Source organism: Carassius gibelio, chromosome B16 (assembly GCF_023724105.1).
Source record: "Carassius gibelio isolate Cgi1373 ecotype wild population from Czech Republic chromosome B16, carGib1.2-hapl.c, whole genome shotgun sequence".
NCBI lineage: Eukaryota > Metazoa > Chordata > Actinopteri > Cypriniformes > Cyprinidae > Carassius > Carassius gibelio.
The window spans coordinates 13,501,384-13,529,234 of record NC_068411.1 but is presented as its reverse complement, the minus strand read 5'-3'; the positions used below and the strand labels follow the sequence as shown (position 1 = coordinate 13,529,234).

Here is a 27,851-nt window from a genome sequence, read left to right as displayed (position 1 = left end):
GTCAAAATCTTTCTGCTGTATCATGACTTAAGAATGCTCCCTATGTGTTGTGAAGGTTTGCGTGAATAATGTACCTTGTGCTGGCCGAGCACTGAGGAATGATTTCTTATCCAATGGCCAGGAGAACTGGAAAGCACATATTAAACTGGCAAGAATCATCAGGTAGGCTTCACTGCAATAATGTATTTGTGGTTATAAAATATGGCCTTTCACACCAAAGGCTGATAACTATAGCTATAAAGTTTAACCTTTGTACACTGTTGGGTTTTTCAGAACCATAAATGCTTAAACTACATAATCATTCACAAAATTCTGGCACACTTTTCATGTTATCATCATAAATTAAATTAAGAAATGTAGATGTAAATGGGCCTTTAATTTGAAGGATCACATATAGTTGGGCCCAAAATCTTGACACTGAAAATTTTTAAATTCATACATTTTCAATGTAATTTACAATCTTAACCAAATAAAAGATTTTGGGATTACAAATAATCATAAAAAGATATGTTATGATATAAAATAAGATACATTTCAGATTCAAAACTTGATTTTACAAAATACCACACATCTTTCGTCAGAAAAAACTATTTGGATATACAGCACATCACCCCATCTTGAAATATTTAACTTAAGACTGAGCAACTGAATGGATTTTACAAGTTTATTTACCAAGCAACATTAACAAATCTTTTATGAATCTATATATTTCAAAATGTACAAAAATGTAAAAGTGGTTTATAAATCTTTTTTTAAGCAATCAGCCAAATATTAGCCAGTGTTTATTTGCTGAAAGCATTATTATAATAGTTTTATTTTGTTTGGTAAAATGTTTTCCTGTTCTCATCTGGCATATTCTCAGGAGGACATATATTGGTCTAGAGCTTGTGGAATGGCTGATGGATCGTTGTGATTTTATCCAGAACCGGACGATAGCTTCCAAAATCTGGAACATTCTCCTAGACTTGGGCATTCTACTTTCAGGTGCATAGACAAACTGTTACTGTGAATGATTGGATCAGATGCACAAGCATTTGCTGTTGAATTTGTATGATTAATTGATTATATAAAAGCACTACTTTATGTGCATATTGAATCTGCAAAACAGCTTGGCTCCCTATGAGGTGCCTGAGCAGAAAAGAAAGTCTAAACTGCTTTGTGTCAGATGTTTAACCCTGTTGTTCCCCTGTTGTGTCCAGTGGAGCAGAACAATGTATTTGAGGACTCCAGGTCTTTGTACCAGTTCACCTTTGAGGAATGTGAGGCCCAGAGCTGTGATTTCAGAAATCAGGTCAACTGGACGAATGCAGTACATCTGCTGCTGCAGCTGGTCCCATACGCACAGCTCCGCGGTGGGACCCAGAAGCGGTGAGCACATGTTTACACATAAAGCTTAATGATAGTGTGTTTTCTTAGGTCGAAGGTCATTAAGTATCTTGTCCCACAGGCCTGTAAAACTTAATAGCTTTTAATTTACCATCCATCGCTAACAGAACGTGCCTAGACCTGACAACAACCTTTACTGATTACTTTAGCAGAGCTAAACATATACAAAGAATCAGCGCCTTTCCCAGTGGACCTCAAGGTTTTTTTTTTTTTGGTTTTTTTTTTAGTTGGAACTTTTACGACTTTCTTTGAATTAATTTCTACTTTCCTAAATTCAAATTAGAATTGTAATTCTAGTCCCTGTTTCCTACCCTTTTTCAGATTTAATACAAGTCCTGAAAGTCCTGAAACCCGGACACAAGTTAGCATTTTAGTATTTCCGGTTTAATCATCATTTTCATATTTTAATCTACAACACAATATCCATGAATAATACCACATTTCTTTGTGAACTCTCCATGACACTGTGACTCATTTACTAAACAAAATACTCAAACAATCCCTTGTCATGACCTGGGATGTCATTAAAAATAAACTATGCAGTTGTTGCTTATGCTGGGATCCTTCTGATATCTATACAAAGATGGGAACAAGCTGTTTAAACCAAACGCATCAAAGCGAACATTCTTTCACTCCATTTGTCCTACTGATGAGAGACTCAAGCACGTGGACTGTGTCAGAAAGTGAACGCGCATCTGTATACTGCATCCAGTGTAGACAAGATACCGGCAGTGATTGTAATTTCTATTAGCATTTGACGCGATTTGACACACGTGTTCAGCGTTAAAGGGTTAGTTCACCCAAAAATGAAAATTCTGTCATTAATTATTCACCCTCATGTTGTTCCAAACCCGTAAGACCTTTGTTCACACAAATCGATGTATTTTTTAATGGAATCAGAGAGCTCTCTTACCCTCCGATAGACAGCAAGGATATTACTGCGATCAACGCACAGAAAAATGTAGCAAGGACATCGTTAAAATATTTCATGTAACATCAGGGGTTCATCCATAAGTTTTTGAAGCTACGAGAATACTTTTAGTGCGTAAAGAAACAAGATAATATAATTTACTGACTAAGTGAAGTGACATTCAGCCAAATATGGTGACCCATACTCAGAATTTGTGCTCTGCATTTAACCCATCCGAAATGCACACACACAGAGCAGTGAACACACACACACACACACACTGTGAGCACACACCCGGAGCAGTGGGCAGCCATTTATGCTGCTGCGTCTGGGGAGCAGTTGGGGGTTCAATGCCTTGCTCAAGGGCAACTAAGTCATGGTATTGAAGGTGGAGAGAGAGCTGTTCATGCACTCCCCCCACCCACAATTCCGTCCGGCCCGAGACTAGAACCCACAACCCTTCGATTGGGAGTCCAACCCTCTAACCATTAGGCCACGACTTCCACATAAACCCCCTAAAAGTATTCTCGTAGCTTCGAAAACTTACGGTTTTAATTTATTTAGCAATTCTGCTCCTAGAGTTACCGTCTTCCACCATTTTGGAAAGTACCACAGAACATAATCAACAAAGCATGCTTACACTGAATGCAATCACCGATGTGTACATTTAGTAGAGCACGCATGGATGGCAAACGTAAACTACGCTCATTTCGTTTACAATCAATGTCTTAATTTGTGTTCCGATGATGGTGTTCTTACGGGTTTGGAACAACATGAGGGCGAGTAATTAATGACAGATTTTTCATTTTTGGGTGAACTTTCCCTTTAAGTAACTTAACACCAGTGGGTGGGGCCTATGGTGAGAAGAAGGCTATTCGTTGATGTGTTGCTTTGGAGGCGGTGTTTATGCAAATGTTTGTGCCTGGGTGATGTCATTTTACACCCCAGATCCAAAACCAGCCATATTTGGAGCTTGATTAAATAAATGCGTTGTTTATAATGAGGAGGATATTTTAAGCTACACAACTTGCAAGATGTTGTAATGGTATAAATACCTCTTATATGCCAAAAGATCAAGGCAAATTTGTTTCTTATGTCATTACCCCTTTAAGCTTCAAAATTCATAAAAGTTGTGTTCACTCGTGAAGACTCCTAAGAATCAAACTTTTTCTTATTTTCTGTAATAATCTAAAAGTCAATGGCTTTCTTTCAAGGCATCAGTTAATACACATCTCTTTATTGGTTAAAATGATTAGGAATTAGAAACATAAATTTTTTTAACATCTGCAGTTGCATGGATGAACTGTGTCTTTAAGACATAAAATTACAGTAGACAAATGGGGCTTGTCATAATCTGCAAACTATCTTTTACAAAACCAATGACCTGTAATATGGACAGTGCTTGTAGATGATTGTAGGGCTTGTAGAAAATGTAATGTAGTGTTATCATTCAGGATTTCTCCATAAGCATACTAATGTAGTAACGTCAGCTGCAGTGCCAGCCTTCACCAGCAGATCTCGTTGTGAGAATACGGGACAGATGAATGATTTCGCTCCAGGCTCTGTCTGTCTCACTTTCAGATATTCAGACAGACCCAACCTGTTCAAAGTGACGCCCCACTGCACAGCGCTCTCCTTTTGACCTTCCACTGTCTGTCAAAGCATATCTCATCACTTCTCAGACATGTCAGTATAAGATGCAGCCTATCCGTCTGTTTCTTACTGCCTCTGCACACTGCCTCTGTGATGTTATGCTTTGTTGACTTTTCATAACATCTTTTAAAAGTTTTGAAACATTACTGATAGCTCCTAAAGGAGGTTTAAAAGTTCTTAAGTTTTATAAATATATATAATATATAATTTATTTTTCAAAGATAATACACAACTTATTTTAAATACACAAATCTGTTCATATGTTAATAATATGACATAATAAAATATTTTACATAACATTAAAATAAATATTAAATGTAACCAAATTATAAAAGATTTTACCTTTAAAAATAAAATGTGAACATTTGTAAAACAAACCTTTTGTCAAAAATATATATACTGTAATATATTAAAAAAGTAAATTATTAAATGTAAAAATTATATGTAAAAAAATTAAAATGTAATATGTATACATGTAAATATATAATGAACAACATTTAATTAATCTACCCTTTAATAAAATAAATAGATACTTAAAACTGTCAAATTTATTTTAGATAATAAATATAGCTGTAGAAACGATACTAACATGACAAATGTAAAATTTCACACACAAAATTCTATTCTTTATAAATTAAATGTAACATTTTATTTAAAAAACATTTAATTCATATATTTTTTTTAATTAAATGGAACATTGCAACTTAAAAAACGATTTATATATCAAAATGTATTATAAGAATAAATGTTTTACATAATATTAAAATAATATATATATATATATATATATATATATATATATAAATATATATATAAAAAAAAATATATATATATATATATATATATATATATATATATATATATATATATATATATATATATATATATATATATATAAACTGGGTCCAGTTAAAATATTGGCAGGACAAGTAGAACTCTGGAAAATAACTCAGTGTTAAGTCTTGTTGACCTCCAATGAGCCGTGCAGCTCTGGTCTCACTCAGCCAGATCAATGACGTTTAGCACTTTGCTAAACACGTAATCAGGAGGTCAGGGGACATAAAGGGAAGTTGAGCTATAGGTCGTGTCCCTCTGCATCATTTCCTGTCTGCTGGGACTGGGAAAGTTGGTCAGATTCTGTCCTAATGGCTTTGTCTAGGCAGGATGTCCATCTTTAGCGAGATCAAACCTGTTTTTAGGTCCCTCTGTCTGCGCCTCCGTATGGCCTGATTAAGCTCAGTAAAGTGATTTTAGGACATTATCTGCTTGTGTTCTAGCCAGCACAGTCACAACTCTCCATTGTGTTGTTTGTGCTTTGCCAACAGTTCAGTGTGACAATAAAATATAGTTTTTTTTGTTTTGTATTAGTATTTGATGTGATTTTGAGAAATGTTTATACCATGCAGTAAAAGCTAGTAACATATTTTCTTTACATCTTGTTAGTGTACACATCTTAATCTGTTTTAAGTACATGATAAATTACTATTTAAAATGGAGGAATAATGTGTGATACTATTAGTTTAAAATATATATATTTTAAATATATTTATATATTTATACTACAGGCTTCATAATCACATTAAATCATGTCGGAATCATTCTAATATGCTGATTTAGTGCTCAATTAACATTTATTATTATTATTAATGCTGAAAATAATGCTTAATAATTTTGTGGAAACCATGATAAAAAAAAAAAAAAACAGTATTGTTTGATTTAAAGAATGTTTAAAAAATCAAAAGAAAAGTCACACTACAAGACACTACCTGAAGTGTGTGTATACCGTATATATATTTAAGGTAAAATTATTGGTTATTTTAAGACTTATTAACACTGTCATAATGGATTCTCCCTTTTTGCGTGTTGGTTACTATCTAGTAGATAAAAGATTTTCAAATAAAAAATAATTATGAAAAACTATACCAAACTACTTGATAAGCATTTCCTTAAAAAAAAAAAAAAAAAAAAAAAAAACTTAAGACTTTTTCTCCTAAAAATATATAAATGAATTGCAATTAAGAAACTAAAAGAAGATCATAATAGAAAAAAAATTATATGTTTAAAATGACATTTTTACACATTAAGTGTTTACAATAAAAACTAATGATCCAGACAGAAGAAAAAAAAAACTATTATTGTTCCATTAATGTAGTACCATGTCCAAGGAAAAACAAAAAACAAAACTGTTCAGATGACTGATGTTAAAGTGTGTTATAACAGTGTTTTATTTTGTTCTAAAGCTATAAAGAAGATGCCCAGAAAACATCTGATGTTTGTAATCCAGTTCTTCAAATGAGAGCCTTGGAGCATCTCACTTCAACGGTAAGACAGCTTTATCTCTATCTTTGGAGCTTTTTATTATTATTATTATTATTATCATTTATTTATGAAATTGAGGATACACATCCAGTTTCACACCTAAAAATCTTCTATCAGCTATTGAACCTGTCTTTGTCTATGTCTTCTACCCACAACATACAAAAGGTTTAGTACAGAGCCCTTTCAGTTGCACAGAAGCCCTGTCCGCATGAGAGCCAGCAGCTCTGCTGTAATGACTGAATCAGTACATTACTGTGGCCATGTGGCGCGTGCTTAGCTTCCAGCTATTAAGGTAATGTTGCTGAACCTCTCCTCAAGGTGGCCTGTGCACCTGCAGTCACCTTGGCAACAAAAATAGGACACTTCCTGTGATTCAGAGAGGATCGCCATTTGCATCGGACACCCTGGGAAACTGATGATGCTCGCTATAAATTTCACCTGAACCTTTGCATTGCTGTGTTCAGCTGAACAGTTGAGGTGTTCAGTTTGATGGCTTAGTCAGTGAACTGTTTCTTTAGTGTGTGGCTTGTGGAGGTGTTTAGGACACAATGTAGGCATACTCAGTTACTACAGGCAGGGTGCGATTTGTGGAAAAAACAGAGTGTGGAATGTTTTGAAACATTTTAATTCATAAAAATAAATAATGAGAACATGAACTTGTATTGCCTCCCTATGCTCACATACTGCAATTTAATTTAGCCATTTAATTTAATTCTCAATAACACTGTTTTTGTTACAATATTTTAATGTTTCTGTTTTCAGACAACGGAATGAATATTATAATGACTGAAACGCAGTCCATTAAGACTACATAACCAGCTCTCAAACATTAATCTGCACTAATGAAATCAAATACACATACGATAAAGTCAGTGGTTGTGCTGTGACTGATGTCGGCTATACTTGCTTGTAAAATAGAGTTAGAAGCAACATAATATTTTTTTGTTTTGTTTTGTTTTTTTACTGAAAGTGCTGTTCCTCTCTGCACTCGCTGAACAAAGCTGATACAGAGAGAGAGGCTCGCGCTGGGAAGGAGAGACCTCGCGCGACAGCAGAGAGTCTCAGAGACTAAAAAATTATTGTCCAAAAAGTCGCTAGTCGCTTTAAAAAAAAAAAATCGCTAAATCTAGCGACAAAGTGTCCAAGTTGCCAACTCCACTGCCCAGCGGACCGGCTTCAACTGTCTCGCAAGTGTTGATAGGCTATTACTCGTGAGGTGTAACCAATCAGATAGCGCCGTGGGCGGGACATTGAGCAAGTCTGCAGAGTGGTGAATACAGAGAGGACGAGGCTGCGGACAACATAGGAGTCTTAAGTCACTGGGGTATATTTGTAGCAATAGCCAAAAATACATTGTATGAGTTTTTTTATTCAAAAATCATTAGGATATTAAGTAAAGATCATGTAAAGATCATGATTAGTAATATCCATTGCTAAGAATTCATTTGGACAACTTTAGAGGCCATTTTCTCAATATTGTTATTTGTTAGCACCCTCAGATTCCAGATTTTCAAATAGTTGTATCTCGACAAAATATTGTCAGATCCTAATAAACCATACAGGAAAGAAAGGTGGAGACAAAAATCATGTTCCCACCGTAAATGATGTTCATGTACACCGTTCAATTCTTTAGGTTAGTGCAAATGGTTACTTGGTGCCGATCATTTTCATTTGGCCTGTGCAGGGTCACAGTGGCACGGGTCCCAGTCCAGCTCCGTTTCTCTTTGGCCTGAGTCTGGAAACTCAGAACAGGGTCTGTCACATCGGATGGCCCCATAGGACATGTAGATTTTATGGGCCACTAAGCACAGTTAAACACCTCCATTAAACACCTGGTTTACCAACGCACAAACCTCCCCCTGGTCAAACAGCAGATGGACTTCTCCTCATAAGTGACTGATATTTCCTTTCAGATGCTTGATGGATTGGATACATTTGTATTCATAATGTGCCTTGTGCTGTGGGATTTCAATGCAGAGTCTCTGCCTCAGATCACATGGATTTGGGAAGAGTGCAGTCAGATCACGAATAGACCACTTGAAAGTTTTGAGCTAAGTTTTTATGGATTCTCAAAGGAATAATACAGCAGTTGGGAAATCAAAGGCAGGCCTGCTTAAAAGAATAAGTAATGGTGTCTTTTTATCCCCCTGCTAAAGAAAAACTTCCAAGTATGAATCAATTTAGAGAAGTGAATGTTTTCCTCTGTAAAAACAGCACTGAAGTTCAGTGCAGAACATGTTGAATCATAGCTTTAAAGTAGCATGTGTATCTTCAGAAACTGAAAAAGCACAGACCCAGAGAATACAGTTTCCCAAGCAGCAGCATGTTTGTGATAAAAGGCTTCTGTAAGTTTTGAGTCCACTATATCTGAATGTTTGAAAGAAGAACAAATTTATCTTTTAATAGGTGCAGAATGAACTGTTGGCAGCTCTGGCTCGCAAGGCACAGACTAAATCAGGTAAGGATTATTCTGTGTCACTTTTTTTATTTTTATTTGGCTTTTCAGCATTTAGTTTGCATTTGAGCATTAAGTAGCTTTAAGTCAGCTAAATGAATAAATGTAAATGTAAGTATTTGTCTAGATTCTTCGCCTATCAGCTGCATATATATTTTAGTTACCACTCAGTTAAAGCTGGGACTTTTATGTCACCTGTGGTATTTGCCAAGAATACAGTAAATGACTAATGGTCAACAAAGATGTAAAACTTTGCTGTAAAATGTAGTTTGTTATTAAAAATGAAATAGTTAATTGTCATTTGTAGTTCTTGAATCGTAATGTACCAACTGAAGTAAACAAATTGACCTTTACCATAAAGTGTAGCCTATTTTTTTTTTTTGGACAGTTTTTCTTAGGTGTTTCCCCTCATACCAAACTCTTATTAACATGCCTAGTATATGCGTCTAGTATTTTCAGTTATTATTTACATTTCATTGTAACCCAACTTTTCCCAAAGTAACCTTAAGTCAAAATTAATTTTTGTGGTAATAATTAATATAAATAATATATATTATACTTTTTATACACATATTAGTTATATGTACTATGAGTGTGTGTATATATATATATATTTATTTAGTTATTTATTTTTCTTCTGTTAATGTTAATTTTGTTTCAAGTAACACATTTTTATGTTTTATGGTTTTAGTTAACAATAATTATCCTGTATCAAATGGAATCCTGTTTTAGAGATTACTATAGTATAAAATGACCATAAAACGATAGTAATGTTGTTTTTATTAATAGTGCAAGATGGTGTTCCACATGAACTGGAATAAAAATCTATATTGCTCCAAAGGAAAGCACAAAGCCAGACAGTCCATCACACCCCACTGGTTCTCAGCTGTAAATTTCTTGTTTTCCAGTAATGGAGGAGAGCAGTCCACAGCACAATACCAACACCCCAGGATCCTCTCCCAGTCCTGCTGTGCACAAGGTAATGAGAAAACAGATTCCAAGGCAACGGCTTAACATTGACAGTGTGTGTATGTGCTGGTCTGCATGTATGTTTTGCTGAGCTCAACAGCTGTCCAGGTTGTCCAGGGCTGTCCATATGTCCCCTGATTGAGCACTGCTTTCCTGCAGCTCAGTCATCAGTAGAAAGCCCTTGAACCGGCAGAAAGAAAAGGGCTTGTGATTGGAGATAGATGGATACTCTATACTGTGTGTCAGGACAGAGCCTTGTGCCTGACTGTGAGGTTCTCAGCTTTTCCACAGTGCAGTGTAATAGCTGATGGTTCACTGCAGCACATCTGACGGGACTGTGATCAAGACAACAAAATAGCAGAGCTTCACAAGGACAAATAATGTTTCAAAGGCAGCGCCGTACAGATTGTAACATACACCATCTTGTCAGAATACTAGAAGCCGGTGTTTTTCAAACTCTTTGCTTAAAGCGGCAACCCAACACAGAACCAATTGTTTATCGTACAAATGTAAACATAATGTCTTTAAAATCAAACACTGGAATGTAGTAGTATTAACAAAAACTGCTTAGATCCAAAAATATTAAAAATCATTAATATTACATGGGCTAAATGGGAAAACAGCACAGATTTTTGGCAGCTATGAGCAATAATTATTTCTGTTTTTAAGCCCATACTGATATATTAACCCACGGTATATATCAAGACTTGCCTTTTTTTTTTCAGATATCTTGCTTGTTCATGCTTGTAATGACACAAAACATCATGTAGACTGGAAAACTTAATAATTTTAACAAATATTAACCCTCGTTTAGTCTGGTATTTAAAGTGTAATCTGTCCTGTGATTCTTTTGTCCGGTGTCATCCATGCCATTTGATACGTGTGTGTTCCTGCTTGCCCTGTTTTACCCCTGGTTTTGGATTATTAAAGACTGTTATTTGTATTTCTCCTACATCTACACGTTCCTTGACTAGAAAGAACACTGGACCTAAAAAATTATTATTTTTTGTGTTCCCCTCTGTTTGTTTTCTGCATTTTGTTCAGTGTTTTGTTTACTCTTTTATCCCCATGGATCCCTTTGACCCCTTCTCCCGTCCAGGAAATCTCCTCCTCCTCCTGCTGGAGCAGGGCGGAGAGATCACTCGATGGCCAAACCAGACTGTTTCTCTAAATCGCCCATATAACCTGCTATCACAGATGATGCCATTGTCCGAAGATGTCCCTCTAGCAAATTTCACTGCCTTCATGGAGTAGATACTGGTGAGAAACGGAACGCCGTTCACTGTCTGTCCCGAGGATGATCTCACCAGTTCTAATCCAGCACCAGAGCCCAGCTAACCATCACCCCACTGTGCGGATCTCAAGCCCGATCCCACTGTTGATAGAGAGCCTGAGACCGCCAAAAACAACGAGTCATCACCGCATGAAGCGACAGAGCTGAGGATTGCTGCGGTGCCGGAGCTGATTATGATATATCAGTTCAGATGCGAGAACCAGCTACAGTGCCCCCACAAGGGAGAATGCTGTGGACAGTTAGAGCGTGGAGAGAAGCTCCACCCCATGCTCCATGGCTGAGGTTGAGCTAAATGAGGAACTGGGACTAAGGAATGCTGGAGGGGATCAAGAATCAGACTAATATGCTGAACTGCTCCCTCTCCTCCCTCCTTTGTCTGAGCCCTCTGTCAGTCCTGTTACCCTGTCCAGCCGGGTAAGACATTCTGTTCCTGAGTCAACCCCGTTGACTGATTTACTCCCAAGCCCTATGATGACTGCAACTACCTCCTTCACCTCAGCCCAAAAGAGGAGAATGAGGAGGAAAATACTGTTGGCTCTAGCCCCTGGCCAGAGTCGAGAGATGGCTCTAGCCCCTGACCAGATTCGAGAGATGGCTCTAGCCCCTGACCAGAGTCAAGAGAAGGCTCCTGTTCCCACATCTAGCCAAGAGAGGGCTATTGTTCCCACGTCAGGCCCAGGAAGGACCTCAGATCTCAAATCAAGCCCAGGGAGGGCTCCTGGTTCCACGTCCAGCCCAGAGAGAGGTCATTTTTCCACATCCAGCCCAGAGAGGCCTGCGATTTCTGTATATGTCCCAGTGAGGGCCTCAGTTCCTGAGTCTAGTCCAAGGAGTGCTCCTGTTTCCATGTCCGTCCCAGAGAGGGCTCCCATTCCCGAGTCCAGCCCCAGAGAGGGCTCACGTCCCTGAGTTCAACACAAAGAGAGCTTCAGTTCCCAAATTTGGCCCTGGTAGGGGTTTAACGCCTTGAGATCCCAAAGGCATAGAAATGCTCACCTTCCCTCCCGCTTCTGCCTCCTCCACCACTGTTGTCTGGCAGCCCCCTCTGCTCACCCTCAGCAAACCATCTGTTCATTGCAAGCACTGCGGCTCTGCCAGTCTCCATCATTGGTGTGGACGGAGAATCCCTTGTCTCTGCATCAAGCCTCTGAGTTCCACACTCCGCCACAGCCTGTTGACCCAATGGCTCCACCATGGCTCCTAGCTCCCTCCTCTCTGCCATGGCCCGGCAGTCCACTGACTTCACCTGGCTCACTCGTCCCTCCGGCTCCCCCTTGGTCCGTCATCGACCAACCGTCATCTTGTGACTCCACTCCTAGAGCTGGGCTTTGTCCCTCTGTGGCTCGGGCTCTGTCAGGTTCCTTCTTCCCTTTGGCTCCTCCTCGGTCCTCTGTTGCTCATGCTCCATCACGGCCTTACGGATCGCCGCCTCCGCCTCGGTTCCCTTAGTCATCTGCTCTGCCTTGGTCCTCCAGATCCTCCCTGTCGCCCTGGCTCATCAGCTTTTTTTTCACCTGGCTTTTTTCTTTGGAGTGTTACAAGCTTATGAATAAATAAGATCCCTAAAGTTGCAAAGACTTAATTCTCAAACCCAAAGAGATATTCTCTATAACAGTTAAGAGTCGTCCACACCCTCCGCAAATGCCTTGTTCAAACACGCCCCCACATGTCTATGTCTTGACGTGGGAAGATTTGCATAATGCCGCCCAAATGTTTACACAAAGAAGGAAGGCATAACTTTATTGTTGCTGCCACCTCCACCGCCATGTTGGGATGACGCTGTGTGTTTCGTTTGCGAAACTACTTTGTTTGGCCTTGCAAAAGAGGACGCAACTAGAATACACGACTGTATTTATAACACTGTTCCAGAATAGTTTAACCCAAAATTTCAGATGTGTGCAGCACATTTTATGTAACTGTTTACTGATCCTGGGAGAGTGCAATGCCGGCTCTTCTGACTTACAGTCTAGAAGTACGTTTTCATATTTAATAGTGATGCACCAATCATGATTTTGCATGGCTGATTCCAATACTGTTTTTTTTTTAAGCAAACTAGTCAAACCGATACCGATTTCCTTCTTTTTTTTTTTTTTTTTTTTTAAGCAACAAACAAGAAAGACATTTTCTACATAAACAAGATGTTTATTTGGTATTTAACAGGCCAAACTGGCTTTGGCTATTGAAAACAATAACTGTAACCATCTAAAATTAACGGCAGTAACTGCGCAGTAAGTAGCGTACATTCAATACAAACATTGTTCATGCCCATATCATGATGCTTGCACCTCCATGCTTCACTGTCTTCACTGTGTACTGTGGCTTGAATTCAGAGTTTGGGGGTCGTCTCACAAACTGCCTGTGGCCCTTGGACCCAAAAAGAACAATTTTACTCTCATCAGTCCACAAAATGTTCCTCCATTTCTCTTTAGGCCAGTTGATGTGTTCTTTGGCAAATTGTAACCTCTTCTGCACATGCCTTTTTTTTAACAGAGGGACTTTGCGGGGGATTCTTGAAAATAGATTAGCTTCACATAGACGTCTTCTAACTGTCACAGTACTTACAGGTAACTCCAGACTGTCTTTGATCATCCTGGAGGTGATCATTGGCTGAGCCTTTGCCATTCTGGTTATTCTTCTATCCATTTTGATGGTTGTCTTCCGTTTTCTTCCACGTCTCTCTGGTTTTGCTCTCCATTTTAAGGCATTGGAGATCATTTTAGCTGAACAGCCTATCATTTTTTGCACCTCTTTATAGGTTTTCCCCTCTCTTATCAACTTGTTAATCAAAGTACGCTGTTCTTCTGAACAATGTCTTGAACGACCCATTTTCCTCAGCTTTCAAATGCATGTTCAACAAGTGTTGGCTTCATCCTTAAATAGGGGCCACCTGATTCACACCTGTTTCTTCATGAAATTGATGACCTCAGTGATTGAATGCCACACTGCTATTTTTTTGAACACACCCCTTTCAACTAATTCAACTAATTGCCCAATTGCACAGCCTTAAGAGCGTGCATATCATGAATGCTGGGTCTCATTTGTTTTCTGAGAATCTACTGAACCTACTGGTAACTTGTTTGCCACGTAGCAATAAAAAAATATACGAAAAACCTTGATTATTCTGGTTAGTCACATTGTACTGCTATTATTTTGAACAATACTGTAGATGGTAAAGACATCAGTATTTAGTTTTTGTTTTGAAAGGTTGAAAGGTTGAAACTACATAGAACTGGCCTGAAATGAAAACATTAACTGTAACCATGTGAAATTAAAGGCAACAACTGCATAGTTCTACAATCCAAACAACACAGTCAACACACATTCAAAATTCAACCAATCTTTCTTAATCGGCTTTCAGTTTTTTTATTTGTTTTAGTTGTAAAATTTGGTGTATAGAAAAACAAATTGAGACACTAAATAAAGGCTATATAAATTATTCCAAAATGTTAAATCAATTAATGTTTAGTGCGAGTTAAACAAAGATGCTACAGCAGGTGATTTTTAAAACAAGTTAGGTCACTGTAATCTTAAGGGGGGGGGGGGGTGAAATGCTCGTTTTCACTCAATATCCTGTTAATCTTGAGTACCTATAGAGTAGTACTGCACCCTTCATAACTCCAAAAAGTCTTTAGTTTTATTATATTTATAAGAGAAAGATGGTCTGTACCGATTTTTCCCGGAAAAACACGACCGGCTGGAGGCGTGATGTGTGGGCGGAGCTAAAGAATCACGAGCGCCAGTAAGCTTTTGCGTTGAGAGCGTTTGGAAGCTGTGACATTATCGTGAGGAAAAAACCATCACCCCAAACAAACCATGGCTAACAGTCAGATTCAGCGTATATTTATGATCCAGAATCAGATCCAGAGGCTGAAATTGAACAAGAGCAGCATCAGCAACGACGTCTCTATGTGGTATGTACTGAAACTATATATATTTGCTTAGCGGTTTTGGAAAATGACTAAGTTCCACTTTAGGTCGTGTTTTCTTTTTTTTTTAAGCTCTAGCCTACATGTGGAAAGTGCAGTTTGATGACAACATCGCATGTTGTTTACTTGATGTGCTTAGGCGCCGATAGCTAAGTTAACAACACAGAGATATTTGAAGCAGTTTTACTCACCGCCTGTGGTTCCAACACACGATCGTGACTCTTTTTCGTTGGCACTGCATTATCCTTAAGAAATAAACGATGTGCAAATCCGGCATCAAACTAGGCCTTGTTTGTAAAACAAGAATCTTCGAAATGCAGGGAACAAACAAAAACACTTGGACAACTCCGTTGATGCTCTGTAAAACTAAACTCCATCCACTAGTCCCTTAATGCTGTTTTTTTTTTTTTGGTAATCTGTGCAGGGTTGTCTTGCCCTGGCAACCAAAAACACACTTCTTTTGTGACTTTTCGCGATGCTCTCGCTCTGATCAGTGAACGTCTGTTGTGCTCTCAGTGCTCTGCTATACGGGAGTGCGCGCTCTTCCGGCAGACGTGCCCTTAGGACCCATATAAGGAAATTCCGCTCCATCTAACGTCACACAGAGCCATACTCTACAAAAACTTTACGAAACTTGTGACAAACCGGAAGGAGTATTTTTGGAACAAAAATATTCCTTCAAACGTAGAACTTAATTTTTGAAACTTTGTCCATGTTTAGCATGGGAATCCAACTCTTTAACAGTGTAAAAACTGTTAAAAAAACAGTGTAAATAACAGTGTATGCATCACTGCCTACGCTTGTGGAAGTTAGGTCACTGTAATCTTAAGGGGGGGGGGGGGGTGAAATGCTCGTTTTCACTCAATATCCTGTTAATCTTGAGTACCTATAGAGTAGTACTGCACCCTTCATAACTCCAAAAAGTCTTTAGTTTTATTATATTTATAAGAGAAAGATGGTCTGTACCGATTTTTCCCGGAAAAACACGACCGGCTGGAGGCGTGATGTGTGGGCGGAGCTAAAGAATCACGAGCGCCAGTAAGCTTTTGCGTTGAGAGCGTTTGGAAGCTGTGACATTATCGTGAGGAAAAAACCATCACCCCAAACAAACCATGGCTAACAGTCAGATTCAGCGTATATTTATGATCCAGAATCAGATCCAGAGGCTGAAATTTAACAAGAGCAGCATCAGCAACGACGTCTCTATGTGGTATGTACTGAAACTATATATATTTGCTTAGCGGTTTTGGAAAATGACTAAGTTCCACTTTAGGTCGTGTTTTCTTTTTTTTTTAAGCTCTAGCCTACATGTGGAAAGTGCAGTTTGATGACAACATCGCATGTTGTTTACTTGATGTGCTTAGGCGCCGATAGCTAAGTTAACAACACAGAGATATTTGAAGCAGTTTTACTCACCGCCTGTGGTTCCAACACACGATCGTGACTCTTTTTCGTTGGCACTGCATTATCCTTAAGAAATAAACGATGTGCAAATCCGGCATCAAACTAGGCCTTGTTTGTAAAACAAGAATCTTCGAAATGCAGGGAACAAACAAAAACACTTGGACAACTCCGTTGATGCTCTGTAAAACTAAACTCCATCCACTAGTCCCTTAATGCTGTTTTTTTTTTTTTGGTAATCTGTGCAGGGTTGTCTTGCCCTGGCAACCAAAAACACACTTCTTTTGTGACTTTTCACTTTGTGAAAATCAACACATTTAAAAAAGGCGGGGCATGGAGAAACAATAATTTACACTAAGTGGAAAATAATGTGTTTTTTTATCCTTAAACCGCATAAACACATATCATTACACCAAATACACAAAATAACTTTCTTTTTAGCAACATCATATGACTCCTTTAATGCTTGTTAGTAAAATTCAGCGCTGTGTTTGACCCTGTCGGAACATGCCTACAACCAATATTTGTGTCATGAGTCATGACCCACCTTGAAGACTGCTGCTGCAAATTAGTTTTTAACATAAAGTGTGATCTGATTTTCAGTTTTCATGTCTCTAATGAAAGACAATGCTCTATTAGCCTGATTGTATTTGAGAGTTCCCATGACATTTGTTTTGTCATGGTTGGGTCTCATCTTAATAGCTTATCATTTTGCCTTTTTCTGGTAATTCCCACTTATCAGTTTTATGCAATTAGAAAAGTTCAATCTAACCATCCATTGTTTTCTATATTCATTGCTGCACTGCAGTGCTGAAGAATGTCAGGGACATGGTTGTGTCGAATTTGTCCAGGATGAGGTATGATTCCTTATATAGCCAGCTGAGTTGATATGGAAATACTTTAGTGTGTTCAGAACAAATTCCTCTCTCCTTCTCTTACTTCAGAGAATGAGGTCACAGGTTTCTTCTCTGGATGTGTGGTATTTGCCATTGTGTTTAAATCTAAAGAGCAGGAAATCTAAATAGAATGGATCCTCGATTAATGCATTTAGTACTGCATTTTGTGATATACTACTATTTAGTATGTTTTGTAGGTTTTTCCATTTTATGTGCATTTAGCTGATATGTGTTTTATTCTGTAGTTTTGAGGGGACATGAGTTTCTAACTAAAATCACCATATCATGAATTGCAAAAAAAAAAAAAAAAAAGAACGTATTGGGAAATTGGATCATTTGTTTGGAGATGTTGCTTATATATTTGTGGTTCCCTCAACATGCAGCACAAAATAAAACAGGAAATTATATCATAAAGACAGTCTCCAGATTATCATGACTGTGTGTAAAGGTCAGGAAGTTTCTTAAAGTATCAGATGATTTGACCTTTTTATGACCAGGCAAAATTAATTAATATTGTAAAATGTCATGTAGTGTGACTCGTAAAAAAGGTCATTATATTTATGTATTACCAGTTCATAGTATTTTTTTTTTTTAAAGTTTTATTAAAAATATATTTAAAAACTTCTTTTTTTTTATCCAAAATATTATTACTTTACTTGGTCATGTCGCATAACCTTTGTAGCATTACTACATTGAAACTTCTATTGAAAATTTTTTTTTCCTCAAAATCATATTAAACCAACAAACATACGAAGAGTTAATTTCTAAAACTTGTACATGTGTTTTAATATAGACTTTCAGATAATTTTTCAATTTCTTTATTGTGCACACTCTTATTTGTCATTTTCTCATATAACATTTGGATGGCAGTTGACCTTATGAATCACTTGTACCATTTTAGTTCACATGGAGGGTAAAACCATCAGACCCCATGCTGGCCTTTCTCCCATTTTCTGGAGATTGCAATACTTCCTATTCAGGATTGAAGGGACTGCCAGATGTTTCCTGGTCGCCCCCACCCTGGCTATGTGCGTAAGAGCAAGAGAGAGAGAGATAGAGAGAGGCAAAGGAAAGAGGAAAGTCAGGTTCACTCTCCCCCTCAGGCAACACTGTCTCTAAGGCTTGACTTTTTGAAGCTTTCCTCCTGACTGGCCACACGCGTCTGGAGCTCACTAAACCCTCAGGACTAGCGTGACAATCTCAGCTACCTCAGAGTCAAGGGCTCTCAGTCTCACCTGAGTAAAGACACAGCGAGACGGGCTGTCAAACTCTCAGTGACTTTGGAGAGCTCGCTGCTCGCGTGTGTTGCAGTCTCATGGCTTGGGACTGTGGCCTGAGGTATGTGTTTTCTGTGTCCCCTGCACTGCAGCAGGGCCCTGGAGCTGCTACACGCGATAGAGAGGATATCAGTCGATTGGAGATGGTCCAGAGACTGGCCAAGGACGGATGCCGCCTTCTGCACAGCCCGCTCAGAGCTGCCGAAAGGCCTGCTGAGGTGAGGTGCAAAATAACAGTCGATCTACATATACAGCGTTGTTAGTGGTTGTTTCTTCAAACTTCAAAAACAGGGCCTTTTTTTCTGAACCAACAAATGTCATTTCTGACACAGTATGTTTCCAATTTGGGATGTGAAATTGTCTCTGATTATTATTATTTTATGATTATTATTATTATTGTTTGACAACTTTTTGCATAGTAAATATTGAAATGTTTTGCTTATTTGACTCTTTCTATTTATATATATATATATATATATATATATATATATATGTATATATACATATATATATGTATATATATATATATAATTTTTTATAACGAAAATGATTTTTAATGGATTTTAAGATTGAAAATCTAGTCTAATCTGCGACAAGTGGAAAAATTTGCATTCAAAAAGTAGCAAAAATAAATGAAATGAAGTACAATGAAAAAATGTAACCAAATAAAATTAGGATGATCTTGGAATATTTTGGTAAAAGCTTTCTAAAATGTTAATAAAATAAACATAAAAATGAATAGACATTAAAATGCTATATGCATAAAGTTATGTATGTTCGATATCATGCATGCTGGTTTTGTCTTTTGGGCAGCATTTGACTTTGTTTAGAACAATTAGTATTATAATAACCCTATTGTGGTTTATGAAGCAACACCCTTACATGTTGATAATATCTTCATCTCAATGAAACGTCATTGTTTGAAGTCACTTTTTTCAGGGAATCTGTATTCAGATCCGAAGCTATAGTGCAGGAGAAACTTTCTAAAACCAAAAAGGGCACCAATCTCATGCTAGTCTCTGATTGGTTGATCCCACAATAGCCCCGGTTCGCCTCTTCCTGCTAGTGGGCCGCCACTCACAATGACAGGAAGAGTAGACGTGAGCGCCATAAGGTGCCACAGCCAGTCATTCCTCTTGCACTGGGTGGCATATTTCTTTGACCTTTATGAAAACAAAAGTAGAATTGTCTTTAATTTGAATCATAACCATCATAAAGAACTTTAATTTAAGACAAGACACTTCTTGTCGTCATGTATTGTCATATTCAAAATCCTTTGATTCAAATACTTTTTGAGTTTCAGAAAATGTCACAGTATTTAAGGCTGGGCCTTATGAGTTTTCAGCCATCAGGATTGGCTGGGTTCACTCTGTGTTATCAAAAGGATTTGATTGGTGTGACAAGAAGATACAAATAAAGATAAAAAATAATATGTAGTGATAACTTAACATCGTTATTTGTAATGGTATTTGTATTTTTTTGGTATTCTTTAAAAAGAGCTTATTTAAAACCGTTACTTGCTAATGATTTATACCAAATAACAAAATAAATATGTTAATGCTTTGTTTTTGAACATTGTTTACTTAAAAAAAATCACCCTGCATTAAAAAATTAAGTGCTTAAAACAATATTTCCTTCATGTTTTCTAATAAAAAGTACCTAAACATCCTTAAAACAAGAAGAAAAATGCTTTCTGCATTTTAAGAGATTTTAAGATTTGTTTTAAGTGGATCTTAGTAAAGAGATTTCTGCATAGTTTGATATTCATGTAATTATAGATGGTGCGACCCATGAATTAAATGATGCATATCTAAAATGACATCCCATATGATCCATCTTTTCGTTTGTTAGTTTGTTTTATTCTGATTCATGGATAAATTCTGTATATGTTTGTAAGGTGAACAGTTCATTCTAATAGTTGTTTTCAGATTGAAAAAAAAAATCAGCATCAGGCTAATGAAACTGAACTGTGTAGGTGTAAAAAAAAATACATATATATTTTACGTATGCCGTCTAGACTTGTCATGAACATGCCTCAACACAGCAGACAGCTGTGAGACAAAGACGGGATGCGAGTAAAGATGTTGTACAGAGAGAAGAGGTCTGCTGTTTGATAAAGAAGCCCTTTTACAAGTGCATACCACACATTTTGCTTGTGCTCTGCTTTCACTCATGGCCTCAGTGATGCAATCTTCTGTGTTTAATAGTATGTGGAGCCTATTTGCAATGGCAAGGACATGGATAGAGTAAACTAAAGGCTTGAAGTAGAATACACGCTTTCAGTGTTCTGGTCTGTAAGTCAGTTTATGTGGTGGTTTTGTTGGGAACCAAATGCATGAATTTAAGCTAAATATTAATGTTGTTGTTTTTTTTTTTATCAGCAAGATACTGTGGGTCTGATTCCTAGGCACACACATAATGTATTTTTAATGAAGAATAATGCTTGTTATTGTTTTGTCGTTGTATGCTTTAATCTGTTTGTAGTGGGTTTTGTTATAGATCTGTATCCTATATCTATGTAGCCCTTAGCAGCTATAAATGAGATATATGAAAAAGTATGTCTTTTTTGTTTATTCCAGTAGGAATTATGGATGCCATCGCCAAAGCTATGTCAACAGACCAGGACACGATTTAAAATATCACATTGTCTTTTTGTCACTTACGTAAACACAGCACTGTTCCAGAGGCTTCTGCTCCTTGTTTCTGTGACTGAAGCATTTGCAATTTACATAACTGCACTCATGCAAGTTTCCATAATTCTTTGCAGTGTTTTTCATTTCTTTTTTTCTTTTTTTTTCTTTTTGAAAGAGTGTGGCGACCTAGATTTTTCAAAACGTAGTAACAGAAATTTAAGAAATGGATAGATAGAGGTAGAGACATTTTAAGCTCAACCTTTCTCCTCTAGACAAGTTTGTCTGTGTAATATTTAAAATAGCTAATATATTATATAAAAATGTATTACATTGTGCAAAAAGGAGCAGATAGATAGATAGATAGCTATGGCCACAGAATCAATAATTTATTGTATAGACAGACCTCCTTTTGGCACAAGAATCCACAGATGATTGAGAATATGAAGGTATCTGATCTCAGGGGCTTTTGTTGCTTGATGTTACAAAGCAAGAGTCTGAAGTGACAGTATAAAACAAATGCACCGCCGGGGAAATGTCACACACATGTTGTCTTGTGACAGTCTTTGAGCACAGTGGCTTTAATAAATTGCAATATGATCATCTAACCCTCTCATATGCAGTATATCTGTATGAGGTGACTGGTTTTGACTGAAGCTTGAAATAAGAGCGGCCCCTGTATAATCACAGAACTGGTCATCAAGAGCCAATCATGATGCATGCAGTCACTTCAGAAGGGAACGGGGGAAGCAGGAGACCTTTTAGTGTGATTGTAGTGTTTCTCTCAAGTCGAAAAGAACTTTTCTTGTGGAATATGACACTTTTTGCTGTTTGATGGTTCCTGTATCCACCGCTTTCCTTTTTAACCTTCACTGGATTTTAAATTCGACTTCCAAAATTGTTTGCATGTTTGTTGTTGGTGAAGTTTACTGTCCTTATATAATGTGTGCCAATGACAAAAAAGAGTGCCGATGGTAAAGAGATAATTTAGTTTAAAATCGTACTCTTTCTTGTGTACTATGTAGTATTTGTAGTTATGTTGGTTTCTTTTATACTATTCTCAAGAAAAGTTTGATGTAATTTGGTGTAAACATATAGTAATAAATAACAATTGTTCTATAAAGGGTATAATTTTAGTTTACACAAAAATGAAACTGATCCCATGTTTTACTCAGAATGAGCTTCAGAATCAGAATCAGAATCAGAATGAGCTTTATTGCCAGGTATGTTTACACATACGAGGAATTTGTTTTCGTGACAGAAGCTCCGCAGTACAACAGAATGACAGCGACAGAACATAAAACACATAATAAAAGAATAAAAAATACAAATATGTAGACAGTGAATGACAATATACAAATGACAATTGTAGGCAGGTATATTACAAAGTGAAGTTATGTATGTACATATATATTGTGTGCAAGATTTAAGTGTATACTAAGTATGTGTGTTAGATAAATAAAGTGTGTGTGTATATAAATATAAAGTGTAGTGTGTTCGCCATTGTTGTCAGCTGTTCATAAGATGGATTGCCTGAGGGAAGAAACTGGTCCTGTGTCTGGTCGTTCTAGTGCTCAGTGCTCTGTAGCGTCGACCAGATGGCAACAGTTCAAAGAGGGAGTGTGCTGGATGTGAGGGGGTCCAGAGTGATTTTGACAGCCCTTTTTCTCACTCTGGATAAGTACAGTTCTTGAATAGATGGGAGAGTTGAACCGATGATTCGCTCAGCAGTCCGGACTACTCTCTGTAGTCTTCTGAGGTCAGATTTAGAAGCTGAGCAGAACCAGACCGTTACTGAAGTGCAGAGGATGGATTCAATGATGGTGGAGTAGAACTGTTTCAGCAGCTCCTGTGGCAGGTTAAACTTCCTCAGCTGGCGGAGAAAGTACAACCTCTGCTGGGCCTTTTTTACGATGGAGTCAATGTGAATGTCCCACTTCAGGTCCTGAGAGATGGTGGTTCCCAGGAACTTGAATGACTCCACTGCAGTCACAGGGCTGTTCATGATGGTGAGTGGGGGGAGTGCAGGGGGGTTTCTCCTGAAGTCCACGATCATCTCCACTGTTTTGAGGGTGTTAAGCTCCAGGTTGTTGAGACTGCACCAGACAGCCAGCTCTTTTACCTCCTGTCTGTAAGCAGACTCGTCACCGTCCTGAATGAGGCCGATGAGTGTGGTGTCATCTGCAAACTTCAGGAGCTTGACAGAGGGGTCCTTAGATGTGCAATCGTTGGTGTACAGGGAGAAGAGCAGTGGGGAGAGTACACAGCCCTGGGGAGCTCCGGTGCTGATTGTACGGGTGCTGGATGTGTATTTTCCTAGCCTCACTAGCTGCTGCCTGTCTGTCAGGAAGCTGTTGATCCACTGACAGATGGAGGTGGGCACGGAGAGCTGATTTAGTTTGGGCAGGAGGAGGTTTGGGATGATCGTGTTGAAGGCCGAGCTGAAGTCCACAAACAGGATCCTCACATAAGTCCCCGGTCTGTCTAGGTGTTGCAGAACATAATGCAGTCCAATGTTTACTGCATCGTCCACAGACCTGTTTGCTCTGTAGGCAAACTGAAGAGGATCCAGCAAGGGCCCAGTGATGTCCTTCAGGTGGGCCAGCACCAGTTTTTCAAATGACTTCATGACTACAGACGTTAGAGCCACAGGCCTGTAGTCATTTAGTCCTGTAATTTTGGGTTTCTTAGGGATGGGGATGATGGTGGAACGTTTGAGGCATGAAGGGACTTCGCACAGCTCCAGCGATCTGTTGAAGATCTGTGTGAAGATGGGGGCCAGCTGGTCAGCACAGGATTTCAGACAGGCTGGTGTAACACAATCTGGGCCTGGTGCTTTTTTCCTTTTCTGCTTCCGGAAGACCTGGCGCACCGCATCCTCGCTGATCTGAATTGCAGGTGTGGGGGAGAGGGGGGATGCAGGAGGTGAGAATGGTGAGAGTGCTTGATTGGAGAGGTGTTCAGGATGGGTTGCAGGAGCTGTTAATGGTGTGAACGGTAGTTTGGAGAGGCATTCAGGGCTGGTTGCAGGAGTTGTGAAGGGTGTGAATGGTTGTTGGGGGAGGCGTTCAGGGCAGGTGATGGGTGTTCTTTCAAACCTGCAGTAAAACTCGTTCAGATCGTCTGCCAGTCGTTGATTCTCTACGGTGCTGGGGGGTGGTGTCTTGTAATTGGTGATCTTCTTTAGACTTTTCCACACTGATGCGGAGTCGTTGGAAGTGAACTGAGTCCTTATTTTTTCAGAATAATTCCTCTTTGCCACTTTGATCTCCTTTTCCAATGTGTATTTAGCCTGTTTATACAAGACATTGTCCCCCTTCACGTAAGCATCTTCTTTGGCCTGACGGAGCTGTCTGAGTTTTGCAGTGAACCACGGTTTGTCATTATTGTAAATTAGTTGAGTCTTTGTAGGAATACACATATCCTCACAGAAACTGATATATGATGTTACGGTCTCTGTGAGTTCATCCAGATCGGTGGCAGCAGCTTCAAAAACACTCCAATCAGTGAGGTCAAAACAAGATTGTAAATCCTGCTCTGCTTCATTAGTCCATCTTTTTACAGTCCTTGATACAGGTTTAGCTGATTTTAGTTTCTGCCTGTAGGACGGTATAAGATGAACCAGAAGGTGATCAGAACGTCCCAAAGCTGCTCGTGGAACAGAGTGAAATGCATCCTTTATTGTGGTGTAACAGTGATCCAATATATTACTGTCTCTTGTGGGACATGTAACATGCTGTCTGTATTTTGGCAGTTCACGGGACAGATTGGCTTTATTAAAGTCCCCGAGAATGATTAAAACAGAGTCTGGGTGTTGTTGTTCTGTCTCTGTGATCTGATCAGCGAGTTTCTGTAAAGCTGAGCTCACATGCGCTTGAGGATGGATGTAAACACTGACCAGAATGAACGAGTGAAACTCCCGCGGCGAATAGAACGGCTTGCAGTTAATGAAGAGTGTTTCGAGATTTGAGCAGCACGTCTTCTTTAACACAGTTACATCTGTACACCACCGTTCATTGATGTAAAAGCATGTCCCGCCGCCGCGCGATTTCCCCGTGGATTCTGATTCACGATCCGCTCTAAACAGCTGAAATCCCGGCAGATGGAGCGCGCTGTCCGGTATGGTGTCATTCAGCCAGGTTTCCGTGAAACACAGAGCAGCAGAGTGTGTGAAATCCTTATTAGTCCGAGAAAGCAGAAGGAGTTCGTCCGTTTTGTTGGGTAGAGAGCGGAGATTTGCCAGATGGATGCTAGGCAACGGCGTTCAAAATCCGCGCTTCCTGAGTCTGACGAGCGCTCCCGCTCGCTTCCCCCGTCTGCGCGTCCTGAAGCGCTTGATCAGCGCCGCCGCTCCTCCGATAACAACGTTCAGTAAAACATCTGAATAATTGAAATCCGGAAAAACATCTTGTGGTGCGTTCTGCCGAATGTTCAGCAGTTCTTCCCTGGTGAAACTGATGGCAGGAATATAACTAAAGATAGGACAAACTAACAAAAACACAAAAACATATGCGGAGCTCGTCACGGAGGCAGCCATCCTGTATCGGCGCCAGCGATATCCAATGACAAAAAATTCGACTTCCAAAATTGTTTGCATGTTTGTTGTTGGTGAAGTTTACTGTCCTTATATAATGTGTGCCAATGACAAAAAAGAGTGCCGATGGTAAAGAGATAATTTAGTTTAAAATCGTACTCTTTCTTGTGTACTATGTAGTATTTGTAGTTATGTTGGTTTCTTTTATACTATTCTCAAGAAAAGTTTGATGTAATTTGGTGTAAACATATAGTAATAAATAACAATTGTTCTATAAAGGGTATAATTTTAGTTTACACAAAAATGAAACTGATCCCATGTTTTACTCAAGGCATCCTAGGTGTATATCGCTTTCTCCTTTCGGACGAATTCAATTGGAATTATATTTTAAATTCCCCTTGCTCTTCCAAGCTTTACCATGGCACTGGGCGCGTGTTTCTTGGTTTCAACCGTCCAAAAGAAATCAAATAAAGTGCATCCATCCATAATAAAATGTCCCTCACACGGCTCTGTGGGGTAAATAAAGGCCTCCTGTAGTGAATCTATGCATTTTTATAAGAAAAATATCCAGATATAAAATGTTATTATAAACCCTTTTCTCTGATTTCCACTAACTGTTATACGTGAAAGCCGTTCCGGGAGGATGATGTAGGATGATGTAGGATGCATGTGCAGCGCATGCCAGTGAGATATGCTAGTCTTGCAAGTCTGTTTACAGAGTTAAATGAAGCAAAGAAAAAACCTCTTGGCTCAAATCGAAATCCTCTGACATTTTTCTTTACAAATCCTCATTTTGAACTTGTAATTCGTGAAGGGCGTTTTGTTTTGCTGTCTCTCTTCTGCACTTTCGCATCTGTCACTAATCATGGCTGCATGTGGTATGCCTACGTTATCCGCCGGAAAGGCTTCTGTCTACAACAGTTAGCGGAAGTGAAAGAAAAGTGTTTATAACGTTTTAAATATGGATATTTTTCTTACAAAAACACACCCATTCACTACAGGAGGACTGTTGAAAAAAAAATTACAATAAAATAAAATACACCTGCCATTATAAAGCTTGGAAGAGCAAGGACAATGTTTTATATAACTGGCTAAACTAACCCTTTAAAATTTGAAGTGTAAACATCTTAAGTTTAGCGCACCGAAAAAATATTTTTATTGTCATCATTTACTTTTTAAGAAATGACATCATACAGGTTTGAAACGACATTAGGGTCAGTAAATGATGAAAAAAGATACATTTTTGATTGAACTATTCCTTTAATTTTGACATTTATTAGAATGACTTTCAAAATAATATCATTTACTTTTTTTAATTTGACATTTTACGACCTAAACTAATCTTGCCTTGTCATAAAAAGGTACAATTATTTTAAATTTAAGACACTTATTGAGTTTGACACACAGTATTGAGTGTCTGAAGGGGTCGTCTCATTTCCTTTTTAACATTCTTTATTTATTTATTTTGGTCATACCATATGACTGTGATTTGGAGAAAGGTTTTTTAAAATGATATAATTTTCTTCAGGACAGTTGTTTATGAAATGTAAAATGAATTTGGTTTTTGCTAAGTAAAATTGGTATCACAAGACTAAAATGTGCCTTTACATTTACTACTCCTCTGCAATTTTCCACTGGAGAAATACAGTAACTTCAATAGGAATCTATGTAATTTAGATTTTTTGCATGAGGATGAAAGACCTTTCCACACAGATTTTGCAACTGATTCAGTTGATCAGTGAATTTGCCTGCCGCATTGACCAACAGAAAGCTGCTTGGTTTGAAAGTGACTTCTGTGTGATCTGTGCTTCTTACATCTACATTATTAAAAAAAAAAAGATGCAGTTTGACTGCACCTTTATGCTGAAAACACCTACGTTTTTCGTTTTCATTTGGTTTTATCTTATTTTGCCTCTGACATCAAATATGCTGCCACTGGTGCCCATTAAAAAAATGCATGCAAATGGATACTCTGTGGGTAGAGAGAAAAGACGCAAATAGTTGCTTGCATCAAACAGGTGCAGCTCATTCAAGTTTGCCTCCAGCCCGCACTGATGCTATTAAAGCTGAAGAAGGTGGTATTTTAACAGCCCTGAAGTTTTCACTTCACTTCCAGCGAAAGCCTTAGCACATCTTAATGCCACTGAATACCACATTTCAATCCTACGTAATGTTCCTCTGCCACTACTTAAACGTTCAGA

At 38.3% G+C, this 27,851-nt stretch overlaps 1 protein-coding gene across 2 annotated transcripts in view; it reads left to right on the top strand.

Annotated features, from left to right (window-relative positions):
• The window catches only part of LOC127975012 (rap guanine nucleotide exchange factor 5), a 60,043-nt gene that overhangs the window by 5,806 nt on the left and 26,386 nt on the right, over nucleotides 1–27,851 (top strand). Inside the window, exons 3-9 of one of the 2 annotated variants that reach the window (XM_052578720.1) lie at nucleotides 56–162; nucleotides 863–984; nucleotides 1,200–1,368; nucleotides 6,190–6,271; nucleotides 8,675–8,726; nucleotides 9,632–9,702; nucleotides 18,579–18,704. In XM_052578720.1, coding sequence (XP_052434680.1) covers nucleotides 56–162; nucleotides 863–984; nucleotides 1,200–1,368; nucleotides 6,190–6,271; nucleotides 8,675–8,726; nucleotides 9,632–9,702; nucleotides 18,579–18,704 — 729 coding nt within the window. The remainder of the gene's footprint in view (nucleotides 1–55; nucleotides 163–862; nucleotides 985–1,199; nucleotides 1,369–6,189; nucleotides 6,272–8,674; nucleotides 8,727–9,631; nucleotides 9,703–18,578; nucleotides 18,705–27,851) is intronic. The other variant, XM_052578721.1, reaches the window with a different exon arrangement.